The sequence below is a fragment of the Eptatretus burgeri genome, chromosome 2, assembly GCF_056783735.1.
Source record: "Eptatretus burgeri isolate ZD-2024b chromosome 2, Ebu_testis_v1, whole genome shotgun sequence".
NCBI lineage: Eukaryota > Metazoa > Chordata > Myxini > Myxiniformes > Myxinidae > Eptatretus > Eptatretus burgeri.
The window spans coordinates 155085099-155101378 of NC_140962.1; the positions used below are offsets into that span (position 1 = coordinate 155085099).

Sequence of the window (16280 nt, forward strand, 5' to 3'; positions counted from 1 at the left end):
AGTGTCTGAAGAGAGAGAGTGGAGGGAGCAATGTTGGAAAATAGACAGGAAGGAACAGAGAGACCAGTGACCTGCCTGCGACGTGAAAGTAACAAAGTTTGTGTTTTGGCTTCATCAAAAGAGATTTCAATAATTGTGAGAGCTTAAGATTCCATATAATCCAGGAAGGATGTGATGCTGAGGTGCCGGTCCATAGTGAGAAGTAGTTCTCCATTGAGCTGTGGACAAAGGCCTTGTAGTTCAAGAGGCCAAACTTCTTCCAGTGAATGAGCAAAGAACGAGATGGGTGTGTTTTCTTTGCGATCCATTTGGAGGGAGAAGGTGAGATGGTGAGATTTTTCAGGATTGAAGGACATGATCCATTTATCAGGCCAGATGCTGATGTCTACCACGTAGAGGGATGGGATACTGTATGATGCAATGTTCTCATCGAGCAATCCATCAAAAATAATTGTTGCACGACCTGTGATAAACAAATCCATGTTTGAAAGGCAACATTCTACCCTTTATTCACCGCCACGAGACGTGTATGGAATATCTGGGAATCCTCGCGTCTCATCACGAGGTGTTGATATCTCATCTTCGTGTTCCACCGGCAGTGGTTTTAGTCTGTAACCAATTGTGCCAAACATCTGCACGGACGGACAAGTCCCATCAATAGATAGTAGGTAGCAAGTACCCTGTTTCTTATAGCAGCAACAAAGGGTTAAATAAAACAAACAAAAAAACAAATCAATCAGTGACTCTGCTTTTGCATAAACAACATATTTATTGTGCCGTGACAAACGAAAACGTTTCCAATTAAAGGGCAAACATTTTCCTGCAAAACTGACCAAACGACGAGTGAGGGGGTCTCGGATCGTTCAAACTGCTAAATTATATACAGGTTAAAGAAGAGCACTTATCATTTGATCTGGAGGTGGGGCCTCAGCTGTGCACTCCTGGAGCAATGAGAACATACTAGGCGTGAGGACAGATTCTCATTGAATGTCAATGCGTGGGGTTTACATAAAGTGGTGTTAATAGACTATGTCCGATCGCTAACGGATTCGTATGGTGAGATGGGTCTTTAAAAGCTTTGCAACACGCGGTGCTTTTATACAGGGCCGTGCAAGCACGCCTCTCCGCTTGGTTTTAAACAAACCATGCGTGTATATCGTCTCCGCATTCGTACATTTACTCAAATCGGGTACTGTACTTCAAAACGGAATGCCTTTGTGCACATCATGTTGGGGTGATGATATGCAGTGGCTGGCAGGATAGCTTCGGCCTCTGAGATGTTAGGTTCCAATCCTGAACCAGCTATAAACGCTCATCTTGGTGTTCCATCGGCATCAACGTGTGCGCATCGGTCCGATGGCCGTTAAGCTGGAGGACCATCAGCCAACACTGGTTGTTCGAGGACAATAAAGATCCCAAGGTATCTGCCAAGACTGAGCGAGCTATCACCAGCACCCTTAACATATTACAAAAACAAGCCTCAACTGCAGGTGCAGCAAATGGCTTGGTCTTCTTGAAGGTTCCTTCTTCCCAGGTCACAAGGTTTGCGATCTCAGAGTGTGGTTGTTGTCTGGGCAGTAGATCCCACACTATAAATGAAAACACATTCTCAAGGTAGTTCATGTATTACATACGAGTGGCCATCTTCGGATACGAAGGGCAACCGTGATGTGTGGACGCAGACAAATCGTTCAGGGATTCTGAAAATGAAGATGACAGCAAAAAATATCTTTCCACAAAACTGCAGATAAACAGCATCCCAAAGGAGTAGTGATCTCCTCGTGGCAGTCAGAGTCGGAACAAACCTCACCCACGGCCAAAAGTATCTGTCCTTGATTAGCTTCTGTTTAGGTAATAAAGTTGCAATGTTTCCGAACACTCTTAAAACAGTCCTTGAAGCTCAAACAGCTTCCATTCATATTCCTTCATTATGGAATCTTCTGGTATTTGGTTTCAAGTACTCCACAAATTTATGTTGAATGTGACCCTCATCATCTTGTGAAACACTCTTCATAAGATGTTTGATGTCCACATATGTCTAGTTCTTTTAAATCTTTTAGAAGAGCAATCCTTTTTGAGAGAGAGTGAACTGCGGTCCCTGCCAGTGAGCGCATTTTCTCCATTTCCTATTTGTCAAGTTCTTCTTTCACTCTCCCTACCCTTTTCTGTCACCCTTAACCAATTAACAATTCCTGACCTGAAAGACTGCTCAGAAGGCCACAACAAACCACCCAGCATGACCCTTGCCAAGAGAGTTCTTCAGAAGCACCTGGTATGGTATATTGATGATGACGATTGCAACACTTCCTCTGCTAGCTTGTTTCTATGGGAGAGACATGTTTTCAGGTTTGGACGTATTCCGCACAGGTAGTCCTTGACTACTGTGCAGTATGTTTGTTTGTGGCAAATTTGCTGTTCCTCCTCTACCTCAAAAGGTAGTTTTGTGCATCGTTTATAGCTCGTGTAGTTTTCTCAAGTCGATTTTTAGGTTTGCCATTGCGACTTTGCCCGCTATCATTGTGAAGTCGGGACATTTGTCTTGTCCGAATTCCATTTCAATGTCTTCGGGGCACTATTTTCCCTGTTCAGTTAGTTGTTTGTTTGCCAGAAAGACTTTTGAGGCCGTTCATGTGCAGGTGCGTGACATCGTTTGTTGCTTTGGATTACATCTTGTTGGATTTTTCAGATTTCGATTTTATCCACATCCTTGGTTCTTGATCATTTGCTCAAAGTATCCAGAGCCAAGCATAACAGGAGGAGGATAGACCCCTGGAAAGTAGCTTGCTTTAACATGTGGGATTTGAACTGTTTCTTCCTTGTATTACCACTTTGTGCTCCATTGCTCCCTCAAATCTTTCATTCAGCGGATAATTTAAGTGTCCATTTAAAACGGTTCGATACGTTGTACGATCCATGTGTGTGGGATGCAATGTATAGCCTTCTTGAAATCAAATCCACGCTGTTGACAGTTTGATGATCACTTTTGAAATGATTTGATAGTTTCATTGTGTCCTTAATGATGGCTCGCATTTCTGGATAAGTGGTGTTCATTTCGTCCATAGCCTATCGTTACCTTCTGCCACCGAAGGTGAAGGAGGTTATGTTTTCCAGTGACGTCATATCTGGGAAACATATTGATGCAAACGGCGGTTTTACAAAGAGAAACAGTCTGTTTGTTTGTCTTTAGGATATTTCAATAAGTTTTGATGGATCCGGATGAAATTTTGTGGGCAGGTTGGTTGTGTGACAAGGACGAACTGATCAGATTTTGGGAAAGATCCTGATCTGGATCCGACGACTAGATTTTTAAGTGATTCTTCAACATTGAGAGATAGGGCACGATATCTCAAAAAGTTGTGGACGGATTCGGATGAAACTTGGTGGACATGATTGTGACAAGAAAGAATCGATTCAATTTTGGTGAATATCGGAATCTGGATCTGGATACGAGAATTATTGGATTCACTAGATATCCCTTATTGTCGGGTTTTCCGTGTGTGTGTGTGTGTGTGTGTGTGTGTGTGTGTGTGTGTGTGTGTGTGTGTGTGTGTGTGTGTGTGTGTGTGTGTGTGTGTGTGTGTCTGCAACGCGAGGCTCCACAGCACAAACCAGCAAACCGATTTCGATGAAACTTGGCGACAGGTGCCATATGAGCTGGGAATGTGCACGTTTGAGTTTCGTTGCTATGCAGCGGCCAAAAAACCGCACGTTCACTATTTTCAATACTTGTCCTACAGTTTTGAATGTGGAGAAACGAGACTTCGGAATTAAACACTTCGAGATATTTAGAAAATTTTACTCGAGCCGATTTCTGATTTAGGTTTTATTTTTCAAATGGTAGTCCTTCAAAAATAGGGTGTCTACACCGTAGTTGTAAGGAACTACACCGTCGTTCCACCTTCGATCTCTCCTCGATCCAAACGTTATTGACCAAAGTGAAAAGGATCCAAAATAAATGGAATCACCGGCATTTCTGTCTTTGTGGATTTCTAATAATATGGTATAAATCAAGTTATGTGGAATTTGAAAAACATCTTTTAAAAAAAATTTCTACACCCCCCCCCCCCCCCATTATGTTATCGTCTGCTACACTGCCAAGTTCATCAAAAACAACTGACCAGGACGTCTTCTCGCGCTACCCACGGTCTGGTTCGTATTTTCCTGAACATCTGTTGTTCTGTTTATGGTTTTTTTTTGTCTGTCTCTGTCTCTGTCTCTGTCTCTGTCTCTCTCTCCGTTACGTTTTGTTTCGTATTCTTCTGACGTCCACTCTGTTTGCCGTCATCTGAGGTAATGTCAACAAAAATACACATTTTATTTTTTACTTAATTCGTCCCTAATATACTCGAGCCGATTTTTGATTTAGGTTTTATTTTTAAAATGGTAGTCCTTCAAAAATAGGGTGTCTATTTACTATCATTTTTTATGAGGAGAGCCAGTTGGCAAAATACGCAATCGGAAAAATCTTGCCAGGCAGAGGAACAATTGTATGTGAACCAATACGTCTTGGCAATGAATCTTTGGCGGTGGATCGGTCAGAATGAAAAGCATTGTATCCAGCACTTCGATCCTCGCGGATCCCTCGTCGCCTACCGGCTTGTTTAATTTAGAAGCGATTCTTCACCATTGAGAGATAGGGCCAAAAACGATATATAGCACGATATCTCAAAAATGTATTGGGCCAATATGTTCTCGTGGATCAGGCGATGCGTGGCTGAGGTATGCGCTCTCCCGAGTGATCTTCTAGTTTCTTCTGCATCGTCTTCGACATGCTTCTTCAGTTATATAGATGGATGCCTCTTCTTCATTACATCATTGCTTGATGCTATCTGTCTGTATTTGGTGGTAGTTCTGTTCCTTCAGATTCCTTGATTTGTAAAGTGCTTGGTGAATGCTGTGCACAGAATTCTTCCCCATAAAATTATCTTCAGCACCGGCTCGACTCGTTAGCATTGGATATTTTATTCTTAATCAAAGCTGCATTTCTGGTATTTTCTTTGAATCCTTATGAACTTCTTTGCAGAATTTGTGTGACATCATCATTGCCTGGGAATCTCACCACTCCTTCTGCCTCCCCCCCCCCCCCACCAATGTACTCCCACCCCACCCCACCCGAGTGGTTTTCATCGTTCGCATCACGTTTCTTCATCGCTTGTTGTATTTGGATTTGTTTTGCCGTACCAGCATTTTATCTCCTCTCCCAAGTCGGTCCACATGTTCAAAGTGCACTTCCCTGTCATCACAACTGCAGACAGCGACTACATTTGCACTTTTATACCTTTGGAAACCGAAGGGTGCTTCTTCACTGTTGGAGAGTGGAATGCGTTTTAGCCGCGTGGCTCCGGCAGGATTGTGCACGAGCAAATTTCCTTCCACACACGTCACAGAGAAATGGCTTTTCCCCCGTGTGAATCCGAATGTGTCGAGTTATATGGCTTTTATCATTAGTAGTATAAGCACAATAACTGCATTGGTGCTTCCTTTTGGGGCAAGCCGGGCGAACATTGGTCTTTTTCCTCTGAACATCAGTCTGGGTGTTGAGGCTGTACAGGTTGATCGTGAAAGGGACCTTCTTGATGAGATCTTCAGGTTGTCCTGCAAGATTGCACACACAATACACACAAACTTAATAATTCTCATTCAGCAATTTCAGAGGAGCCAGAATGGAAAATAGTACAAAAATCAGTCAATGATAATGGCTCTTGGAAGGCAGTGCCAGCACAGGCATTTCACTAGGTTTGCTTGGTCTGGCATTCATACTACACAATGATTGCAATGCGTGTTGCTTATGCCTTGGATTTCATTGGCATTCTGTTGATGACTAACTGTCTACACCTATTGTTGACTGCTTTTTGTTTAAAAAAAAAATAACCAAAAAAAAAAAAGAACGAAACAAAGCACCAGGATCGGGAAGTCATAAAAACAATCAAATTCAATGTTTTTCTTTGCCATGAAAAATAATTCATCCAACCATTGGGACCGTCTTCTGTGCAGTGTTGATGCTGCCCAAGCAGTCTCCTTGGCTATTGGGCACGATCGCCACTCCGACACAGGATGCCAGCAAGATGGCACTCATTTTGCCGACCTCGGAAGGATGACGGGCTGAGTCAACCCCACCTGGTATTAATTCAACAGCTGAGTGGGATTTGAACTCAGGATCCTCGGATCCCAAGTCCACCACCCTAACCATTAAGCCAACATCAGGCATGAAAAATAATAAATCCTTGGTAAAACATTGGTGGGATGTTTATTTTGAAGTGACAAAAGTGCCAACAATGATCCTCAATCCAGACTTTTATTTATTTATTTTAGTGGAGGGATGTAGGAAATGGGTCGTGTCTCCTCCTTTGCATTCAGAAGCTCCCGAGCATAAAGTTTGAGGAGTGAGGTGGCCAATTTGAGTCAGAGTCTATCAGAAACACAAAGCAAATCACCCCCACCAATGTTGCCGATGCACAAATGTGGCCATTCTGCTTCCAGTCAATAAACACAAAGGGAATCGCGGCTCGCTTCAACAATAATGAAATTACCATTGGTAAAATCTCAGCTGCATTGCTAATGATCTTAAGGTAAGAATTTATCTGCCTGTCCCACCTTGTCTGGTCTACAGGACATGCCAGTCCATAGCTTGTCGTCGACTCCTAAACGTCTTTGGGGAACATGTTTGTGGCTTACTCTTAAATTTCCTTGGAAAACATGGGTTGGGTTCCAAAATTCTGCAGATAAAAGAAAGGGCCATTTGCATCGTTCTTCCCTTAAAAAAATAATTTTAAAAAAAGATTTGATGTTCAACCAATTTATTTGGCTAGGGCCATTTTGTTTTCCAACAGACTTATTGGAAGCCACCACCTTGAAGGACAATATTGAACACAGGAGCACAGGCAGCAGATACCAGAGGCAGAAGACAGCTAAAGCAACGGTGTAAAGGTGAGCAGAAAAGACAAAAAGGAGACAACTAACTGAACATGATCAAGTCTCCTCACCGTTCTTTCCATGTGTGGAGATGTTTGTTGGTTTTGAGCTTTGCTGCGCACTGCACGACTCCATGAACCAGCAAAGTTTGGCGTACATGGTAAAGGTGAACTTTTGTGTGGCTAAATAACAAAGTCGAAGTCTCACTGGAGCGGGCTCGGCGCGGGCGCAGAGGGCTCCGAGGATCTCGATCCCCAGCCCCGTAACCGTGGCTCGGAGAACTTCCACCATCAAATCCCGTTTCTCCAGCCAGGCCGGGATGGGACAGACACCATTTTGAGCTGTTGGGTCCATCGCCTGTCAGCACCCCATCACAAGCAATTTAGTAAAGCAATACAATTCCTCTTTTACACAAAAAACAACTTGAATCAAACTGTTAATTTATGGTGTATAGACTTATTGAGCCTGAAATATATATAAATATATCTATATATTACTAAAACTCTCATCTTGTATGTATGTTCCCGAAATACAGCCAAAACGGTACACGATAGTGAAAATTTTTTAGGGCCACCTCACTCACCATTCTCCTGCGGTGTGCAGTATCAAGTTTTGTTCAAATCGGGCAACGAAAAAATTATTAAAAAATAAATTCCCGATTCAGTCAAGTTCTCTTCGGGAGAATTTGATCAATGTAAACAAGCTCAGCAGTATAGTTCGCTGAATCTATCTTTTTTTCTTGAAATGATTTTTTTTCCCCCCCATCAACCACTGTCACAACGGGAACTCAACGGGTTCACGGGTCGTCTAGTATAAGTATGTTTATATATATATATATATATATATATATATATATATATATATATATATATATATATATACATATATACACATATATACACACCCACATCTCTCACCTGTGAATGGAGGGAATTGCCAATCAGCTCTCACCAAATCAACTAAACCCAGGTGACTTGGTTTATATAAACAATTGACCCCTCCCACACTCCTCCAGCTGAAGAAGCCGCATAAAGCAACCTAAGAAGACCTACACAAGGTAAGCGCGATGCTGTTTTGAACCCTTCCCAGAGCTCCTCAACAACTATAATGACGTTCACAATATTGACTGCTTTTGACATTTGCACATGGTACATGCTTGGGAGTACAATTTTACCTTTCTTGTCGAGTAACCAAGTCGGCACAATGGTGATATGGAATCAACAAAACCTACAACACAACATTCAAAATGGTGCTCATGCATTGTCCATTCATGACAGGACTTCAGAAGAGTCTCAAAATAATCTTTTATACACCGCCTTTCGTGGCAATCTTTTTTTTATTTTTAACCATCACAAGGGGTAAAAAAAAAAATTAAATGAAAGAAAAAAATATATTAAACGATTAGTTTAAAATAAAACAGAGAAGAAATTGAAGTTAAAATGAAGGATGAAGTCAGAATATGCAAAAGTCTGTGTATAAAGATGTCTTTCAGAAGCTGTAAAAAAAAAAAAATTGGAGAAAACAAGTAGGAACAAGGGGGGAATAAATAAATAAATAAAAATAAATAAAAAACCAAGCTGAGGAGTACATTTACTAAAAACATGATTCGTGACAGTTTGCATTCTTTCAAAAGGCACAGCAAGGACTAATATGTTGAGAACGTAGAGAATGGAACGGATAACAGGTATGAAGAAGTCAGGTTGGCCTGTATATCATTCCCATCTGAAATGATAGCATGTGTTGCTCGGATTATAGGTTCAAATCTCATAATGTTCTTCCAATTCACATCTAACTGGATATCTGCGATCATAAAACCATCTCCAAAGGTAAGCCTCCCCCAGCACCTGCGATCCAAAGATGGCCATTTTTTTTCGGACCACCAAAGGATAAGAATTTGACCTTCAATATTTATACAAAGTGCAAGTTCAGAAAATGTGTCCCCTTCTACGATCCAGCCATAAACCTCGACAATATGAAAATCGGACAAAAATTATTAAAGTCAAAAAGATATTTTTTTTTTAGCCGCGTCGCGTTGCGAACGCTGACTCCAAGAGAGCTCCGTGTTGTTGTTGTTGTTGTTGTTGTTCTTCTTCTTCTTCTTCTTCTTCTACTGGTGAAGACAAAACCTTTAGGACGTGGCTCTTGGACACATTTGTCCTTGATGTTAATTGGGTTGCAATCCAATAAAAGTAGGTCAAGAACACGATATCAAATATCAGGCACACAACTTTGGTGCAGGTACACGATAATGATGCAAGAACAACTTGGAAGGCCAAGCTGTCTGAGATTTCACATCGGCCAAATGAGTGATGACGCAAAACTCCGCTTTTATTTCAGACCGCCATTTGAATTTGAACTTTAACCCAGAGAGGTACTCGTAAATGCACCTTGCTCTTGAGTCTAGGCTATCGAGTGAGGGCAATTTCATCCCGATCAGCCAAAAATTAGTGGAGTCAAGGGTTAAAAAAAAAGAAAAGGGAAATTTTCTATAATTACATCATGACCTTAAAAATTAGATAAAGGTCAAAACATTATGTCGTCAAACCTGCATACCTTTTATTCCCATTACTGATGCAGAATTTCATTCTGAAAGTCCCAGCGAGTTCAGAGATACAGCTTAGACATTGGCAGGAAAAAAAAAGGAAAACCTAAATCGTGGTCTAGTACTCCAAGATGGTACCATTAAATATTGGGGGCGCAAATTGTAGAAACAAAACCAACATCAGCTTTAGCATCCCCCGATTCCATAGGGGGAGGATTAATGATATCTACCAAGGTCTTTATCTTACATGCTTTTCTGGACAAGCTCCATGATGAGCCTGAGAGATGCAAAATAAACTACAACGGCATTCGGTAGAATGCATACCTCTGCCAGGCTGAACAGTTTAAGTTTAGTATCCCGCTGATAGGTCAGATCTGGATCTGGACCGGAACCAAAATCGAATCGGCTTGTTCTCGTCACCGAACCAAATCATCTACCAAGTTTTGAGATATCGTGCTATATATTATACTAATGATACCCGTGCACATGCACGGGATAGTAGTACAACATAGCTGGTAGCAGATGACAGACCGTACATGGGGAATGACAAAAATACGCATTGTGCAAAATGCAAGTGGTACTATGGAACGCCAAGACTTCCCAAACATTGTCGGCATGTCCGCTAAGTGCCACAGCAGTTTCATTGGGATCGTGTGATGGCGAGCCGAGTTTTTAGTGTGCAAGGTTGGTATTATGCATTATATTATATATATATATATATATATATATATATATATATATATATATATATATATATATATATACATATATATATATATATATATACATATATATACATATATATACATATATATACATATATATACATATATATACATATATATACATATATATACATATATATACATATATATATATATATATATATATATATATATACATATATATACATATATATATACATATATATATATACATATATATATACATATATATATATATATATACATATATATATACATATATATATACATATATATATACATATATATATATATATATACATATATATATACATATATATATACATATATATATATATATATATATATATATATATATATATATATATACATATATATATATATACATATATATATATATACATATATATATATATATACATATATATATATATATATATATATATACATATATATATATATATATATATATACATATATATATATATATATACATATATATATATATATATATATATATATATATATATATATACATATATATACATATATACATATATATACATATATATACATATATACATATATATACATATATATACATATATACATATATATACATATATATACATATATACATATATACACATATATACACATATATACATATATATACATATATATATATATATATATATATATATATATATATATATATATATATATATATATATATATATATATATATATATATATATGGTCCCATCTGTCAATGGTGAAGAATCAGTTGAAGCAACTCCAGTACCCAGATCTGGAGCCAGATCTTCACCAAAATCGAATTATTTTGTCCTTGTCACAAACCCAACATGCACCAAATTTCACCTGAATTGGTCCACATCTTTCTGAGATGTCCTGTTCACAGACAGACAAACAATTGTGAAAATATAACCCTGTCCACCTTCGGTGGCGGAGGGAAGAAAACTACCAAAAGATACATCCAGGTTTACGAGACACCTCAGCTGTGTCCTTCGCTTCTACCATTGGTTGAAATCTCAATTTGTGGGTTTCAGAAGGTGGAACGGAATCCTTACAGGATGCGAGCTATCCATATCCATTTCGTTAAAGGATCAGGAAGTTTTGTTGTCATCCTATTTCTCTTCTGAGGTTTCTTTTCAGGATCGTCACTGAACCCTGGACAGCCACCAATTGTCGTTCGTTTGTCGTAACATTCCCCGACATGGTGTTTAAGACTTCAGTGCCATTCTTCTTTGTTACTCCCTATTGCTTCAACTATCACTGGCAGATATGCTGGTGATCTTCAGCTTCCAGGTTCACTTTCATCTCCAAATGTTTCACATTCCGTTAAACTATCTACACGAATCCTAAAGTGTGACAAGTCGACATACTTACTCCAAATACTCCATCTCCATGATCACCAATACTGCAGACATCAAACATTTGTCACACAGTTTATAACTTTGCTCTGTTCTGCACCAAAATCAAATCAATTTGTCCTTGTCAAACACCCAACCTGTCCACTCAGTTTCGTCCGAATCCATCCATAACTCTTTAAGATATCCTGCTCACAGACAAAAAAAAAAACAGAAACAGGCAGACAGACGGACAAGAAAACATAACCGAGTGAAGCCATTGAAAAACCAAAAAACAAAAAATAAACCAATGTCACCCGCAGGGTGACCCGTATCTTGCCAAAAGGTGACCACGTGTGACTTCTTTAAGGTCACACTGAGGTGAACAGAGCTGCTATCCACCAGGAGCGACTCCTTGAGGAATATCTGCCTATGAGAGATTCCGATGAGAATCGTTCAACAGAGTAACCATGAAAAATATGCTTTTGCCTCATAACGTCACCAAATGACGTCATAATGTCTCAAGCTTGACATATCTAGAAAGCACTCAGAGGTGTTCAATTTGAGGTACTACACGATATGGTTCCTAAAACTTGAAAATTTGACCTTGGGGTCAAATATGTTTGACCTCAGGCGTTAACCATGAAGGTCAAGGCCAATTGCCACGAAAAATTAATTAGCTGAGCGCCAGACGATGAACTATATTCCCATGAAGTTTGAAGACGATCCGATCAAAATTACTCAAAAAATAAGGGTTTCGTCGACTCCCCTGATTTGCGACAAAGTGACCTTGACATTTGACCTTGACCTTCAAAATTTTATGTGCTGAAAGGGACCTCTATAGGCCTCTGATATGCGAAGTTACAAAAATTTCCAATGATAACTGTGCTCTGCAGAATTTTTTATACGTGATTACAGACAAACAACCAAACAAACAAACAAAAAAACATACAAGCTGACTAACATATCTTGCAAAAACTTCGTTTTGGCAAGATAATAACAAGCCGGGAGGCGATGATGGTTCGCGGCCATTATTACCTTCGCAAACTTCGTTTGACGAAGGTATTGTATTGACCCCTGTGTATTTATTTATTGGTAAATATGTGTGCGGACAACATTGCGCAAAAACTGCTGGACTGATTTGCATGAAATTTTCAGAGATGATGTGCCAATTCCCTCCATTCAAGGACGCCAGGCAAAGCTTTTGGGAGCGATCGGATCAAAGGTCAAGGTCAAGGTCACAAAAAGTTCAAAATCGTTTTTTTGCGACTAAAGTGTCAATTTTGTTCTGATTTACATCAAATTAAGTCCAAAATGTTCAGTATTCAAATCCCGATCCACTGATGTAGCGTATGGTATAGTGTTTGCAACCCTAGTTAGTCTGTGGAAGTCAAAGGTCAAGGGGGTCACCAAAATGGAGTTTTTGATTGGGAAGTGTTGTGGACAACATTACACAAAAACCACTTCGCAGATTGTCATGAAATTTTGTGAATGTGTTTGGCATCACGAGGACAAATCGATTAGATTTTGGGAGCGATCGGATCAAAGGTTAAGGTCAAGGTCACAAAAAGGTCAAAATCGTTTTTTCGCGATTAAATTGTCAATTTTGTTTTGATTTACAGCAAATTAACTCCAAAACGTTCAAAATTAAATTCCCCGTCCTCTAATATGACACATGGTATAGTACTTTTGTCACCCAAGGCAGCGGTTGGGGGTCAAAGGTCAAGGGGGTCACACAAATTCACATTTATATCGGAAAGCGTTGTGGACAACTTAACGCAAAAAAACAAAACGCAGAGAGGCTTTAATTGTTTTGGATTTGTTTGGCATCATGAAAGGACAAATCCATTAGATTTTGGGAGCGATCGGATCAAAGGTCAAGGTCACAAAAAGGTCAACATCGTTTTTTCATGATGAAAACGGTTAATATGTTTCCGATTTACATCAAATCAACTCCAAATTGTTCAGTGTTCAATTCCCCATCTTCTGAAATGACACAAGGTATAGTACTATTGTCACCCTAGGTAGCGGTTGTGGGTCAAAGGTCATGGGGGTCACGAAATGCATCTTTGTATTGAGATGCGTTGTGGACAACTTAATACAAAGGTAACTAGTGGCTGCGGTGAAGGTATGCGCTCTACGAGTGCCCGTTCTAGTTGAACAATGCCATGATAGGTACAATTGAGTTAGTGGAAGCTTTTGAGGAAGCCCTACCGTAAAACCTATCTCTTCCGTAAAAATTGACCAAATCAAATCGGGTTTTTTATATGTTGTACTTATGGACATTACGCACAGCTTCTAAGAAATGAAATTGCGAGAAAAAAAAAGAGAAAAAAAAAGTTCAAGTGGGCGTGGCTCCGTCCACAATGGGGCGTGGGACGCCCCTCATACAAAAAGACGCAACTAGACCATGATATCTAGCTTGTGTCCAAGTTTCATAAAGGTCGCATCAAACGTCACAGAGCTATGCTCTGGAGAGAGTCACAGACAGACAGACAGACAGACACAATGAAAATAGTGGTCTCTGCTGGCGCCCGCAAACCAATATCCACTGTAAATCATGTTTGGGAGGAAGGGGTGGTGGTGGCAGTTGGAGTTGTGAGGACACTGCTCGATGTCGCTCTCCTCAGGTGGAACCCATGCATAATCACCGTTTTGGGCCTACTCCAGTACAGCTCCTCATGGGTGGCCCCAGCAGTGCAGCACACACACCACCAAGCGACATCAGCCCACATGCTCATCACCGGATATCATTGACCAGATATAGATCCCCACAGACCTGCCTTTACATGTGGATGGAATCACTGCACTCGCCTCTGCCTCCAAATCCACAATGAGGCTATCTCTGCTGCCTCCTGTTATTGAGTCACAGTATTCTTGACTTGCTTAGATGACGCTCAATCATATTGAGGTACTTCAGCATAGACTTTGCCACAAAACCCCTACAACCCACTTCCACTGGTAGCACATCACTTCTCTGGTAGTTCCACCCACTTCTCTTACATCTTTATACCTCCACAACTTTCTTTCATACGCCCATTCCATATTTCCTTCCAATGGTACTGTCAGCTCAACGATGATGACCCTTTTTACATCAGACCAATTAATAATTAAATCAGGTCTTTGTTGGATGACTGCAACGTGAGATGGGAATCTCATCGCTCTGTCCGAATCTGCATCTACCTGCCAGCCCACACCTGGCGTTAAAATGCACGCTGCCCCCTTGATGTTACTTAACCTTACTTTCTCCTCCTCCTTTATGAACGTGATAATGGTCTTCTCTTTTATATCTGATTTATTTGCCTCATCACAAGCCTTTTCGTAACCTCGACAATCTCTCGCAAATCCTGGTTATGTCGCCAAGTATACCTGACTAGAGATTTCGGGCAACCAGACAGTACATGCTCTAATGTCTCTCTTCTACCACACTTGGTACATTCTACTGACTCGGCCAATTTCCATTTCGCCAGATTCACCGCAGTTGGCATCTGGTCATACATCGATTTAAGTGCAAAGATTAATCGCTGTGGCTCCATCTTCCACAGCAATGCCCAGCTGACCTTCTTCTGCACAACCATCTCCCATGCTCTCCATGCTCCTTGCTGAGGTTGACTTGTAGCTTGAACCGTTCTTCTCTCCTCTTCCATACATTTAATCTCTTCGATAATCATCTCTCATCTCCCACCTACACTCACTTGTGGCCACCGATTCTGTTCTTTCCAACCAAATCCTTTCTTATCTTTCTGCACTGCCCCAATGATTTCCTTCATTTGCAAACTACTCTCTGCATCTTCAACCATCCTCTGAACATCCCACTTAGTTCCCCTTATCTTTGGCCCCAGTTCACCGATCACTGGGTCTTTTGAATCTCGAAGCATCATTTGGAATCTGGCTTCCCCAATCTTATATTCTTCAGCTCGTGACTTAAATGGCAGCTTTATCTTTGAACTGCTGCTGTATAACACCAAACTAGCGAACATCTTTAGCAAACCCAACCATTTCCACATGTATGAATTGACCATCTTCTCCATCCTCTCCACTCTTGTTAGAGCAATCTCACATATTTGGAGAGGCCATAAGACACAAGGCAGCAACCCAAATTGGTAGCTCCATATCTTATACCTCCCTGGCAAGCCACAACCATCAATTGTCGATAGACCCTGCACAAGTTGCTTCTGCACCTCGATTCCTCGATGTCTATCCATTAACGGTTGTGCATACCATCTGCCAAGACTCTTAACTGGCTGTTCATTCAATGTTGGGATTCTATCCCCAGCCACCACAAAATGAACCTCTTTCACTTTACCATTCTACATAGAAAAACTCCTGCTCTTCGTTGGCTTAAATTCCATCTGGCTCCATTTAATGAGTTCCTCTAATTGCTTCAACAACATTTTAGCTGCTTCCAACTCAGGAGACAGAATGGTGATGTCATCCATAAAGGCTCTTATTGGTGGCTGTGTTTTTTCTCCCCACCTCGAACTACACCAGTTCATACTCCTTTTGTCACCCAGGCACACCCCATTGGTATGCCGAATTCAAGTTATTGCCACTTGGTTGTGTACTTCGGTGGAGAAAAACGCATTAAAAAACCATTATAATATTGGACAATCACCTTTCTCACCTTGTTGGGGACCCATAAAAAATCCAATGCTTTGGCAATCAGGTGATGCTGCACTGAGCCATATGCATTGAGACATCCTTCTGACAAAAAAATAATTTTCGTATATA

General features: G+C 40.3%; 1 protein-coding gene across 4 annotated transcripts in view; it reads right to left on the reverse strand.

Moving 5' to 3' along the window:
- Nucleotides 1–749: 749 nt before the first annotated feature.
- Nucleotides 750–16280, reverse strand: part of LOC147033640 (uncharacterized) — a 53762-nt gene continuing 38231 nt past the window's right edge. For 3 of the 4 annotated variants that reach the window (XM_085871709.1, XM_085871708.1, XM_085871710.1), the window contains 2 exons: nt 6984–7269; nt 750–5595 (listed from right to left, as the gene is read on the reverse strand). In XM_085871709.1, the coding sequence (XP_085727835.1) occupies nt 5303–5595; nt 6984–7269 (579 nt within the window). In that variant the 3' untranslated portion in view covers nt 750–5302. Of the gene's footprint in view, nt 5596–6983; nt 7270–8086; nt 8140–16280 lie in introns of all 4 variants that reach the window. The other variant, XR_015055572.1, reaches the window with a different exon arrangement.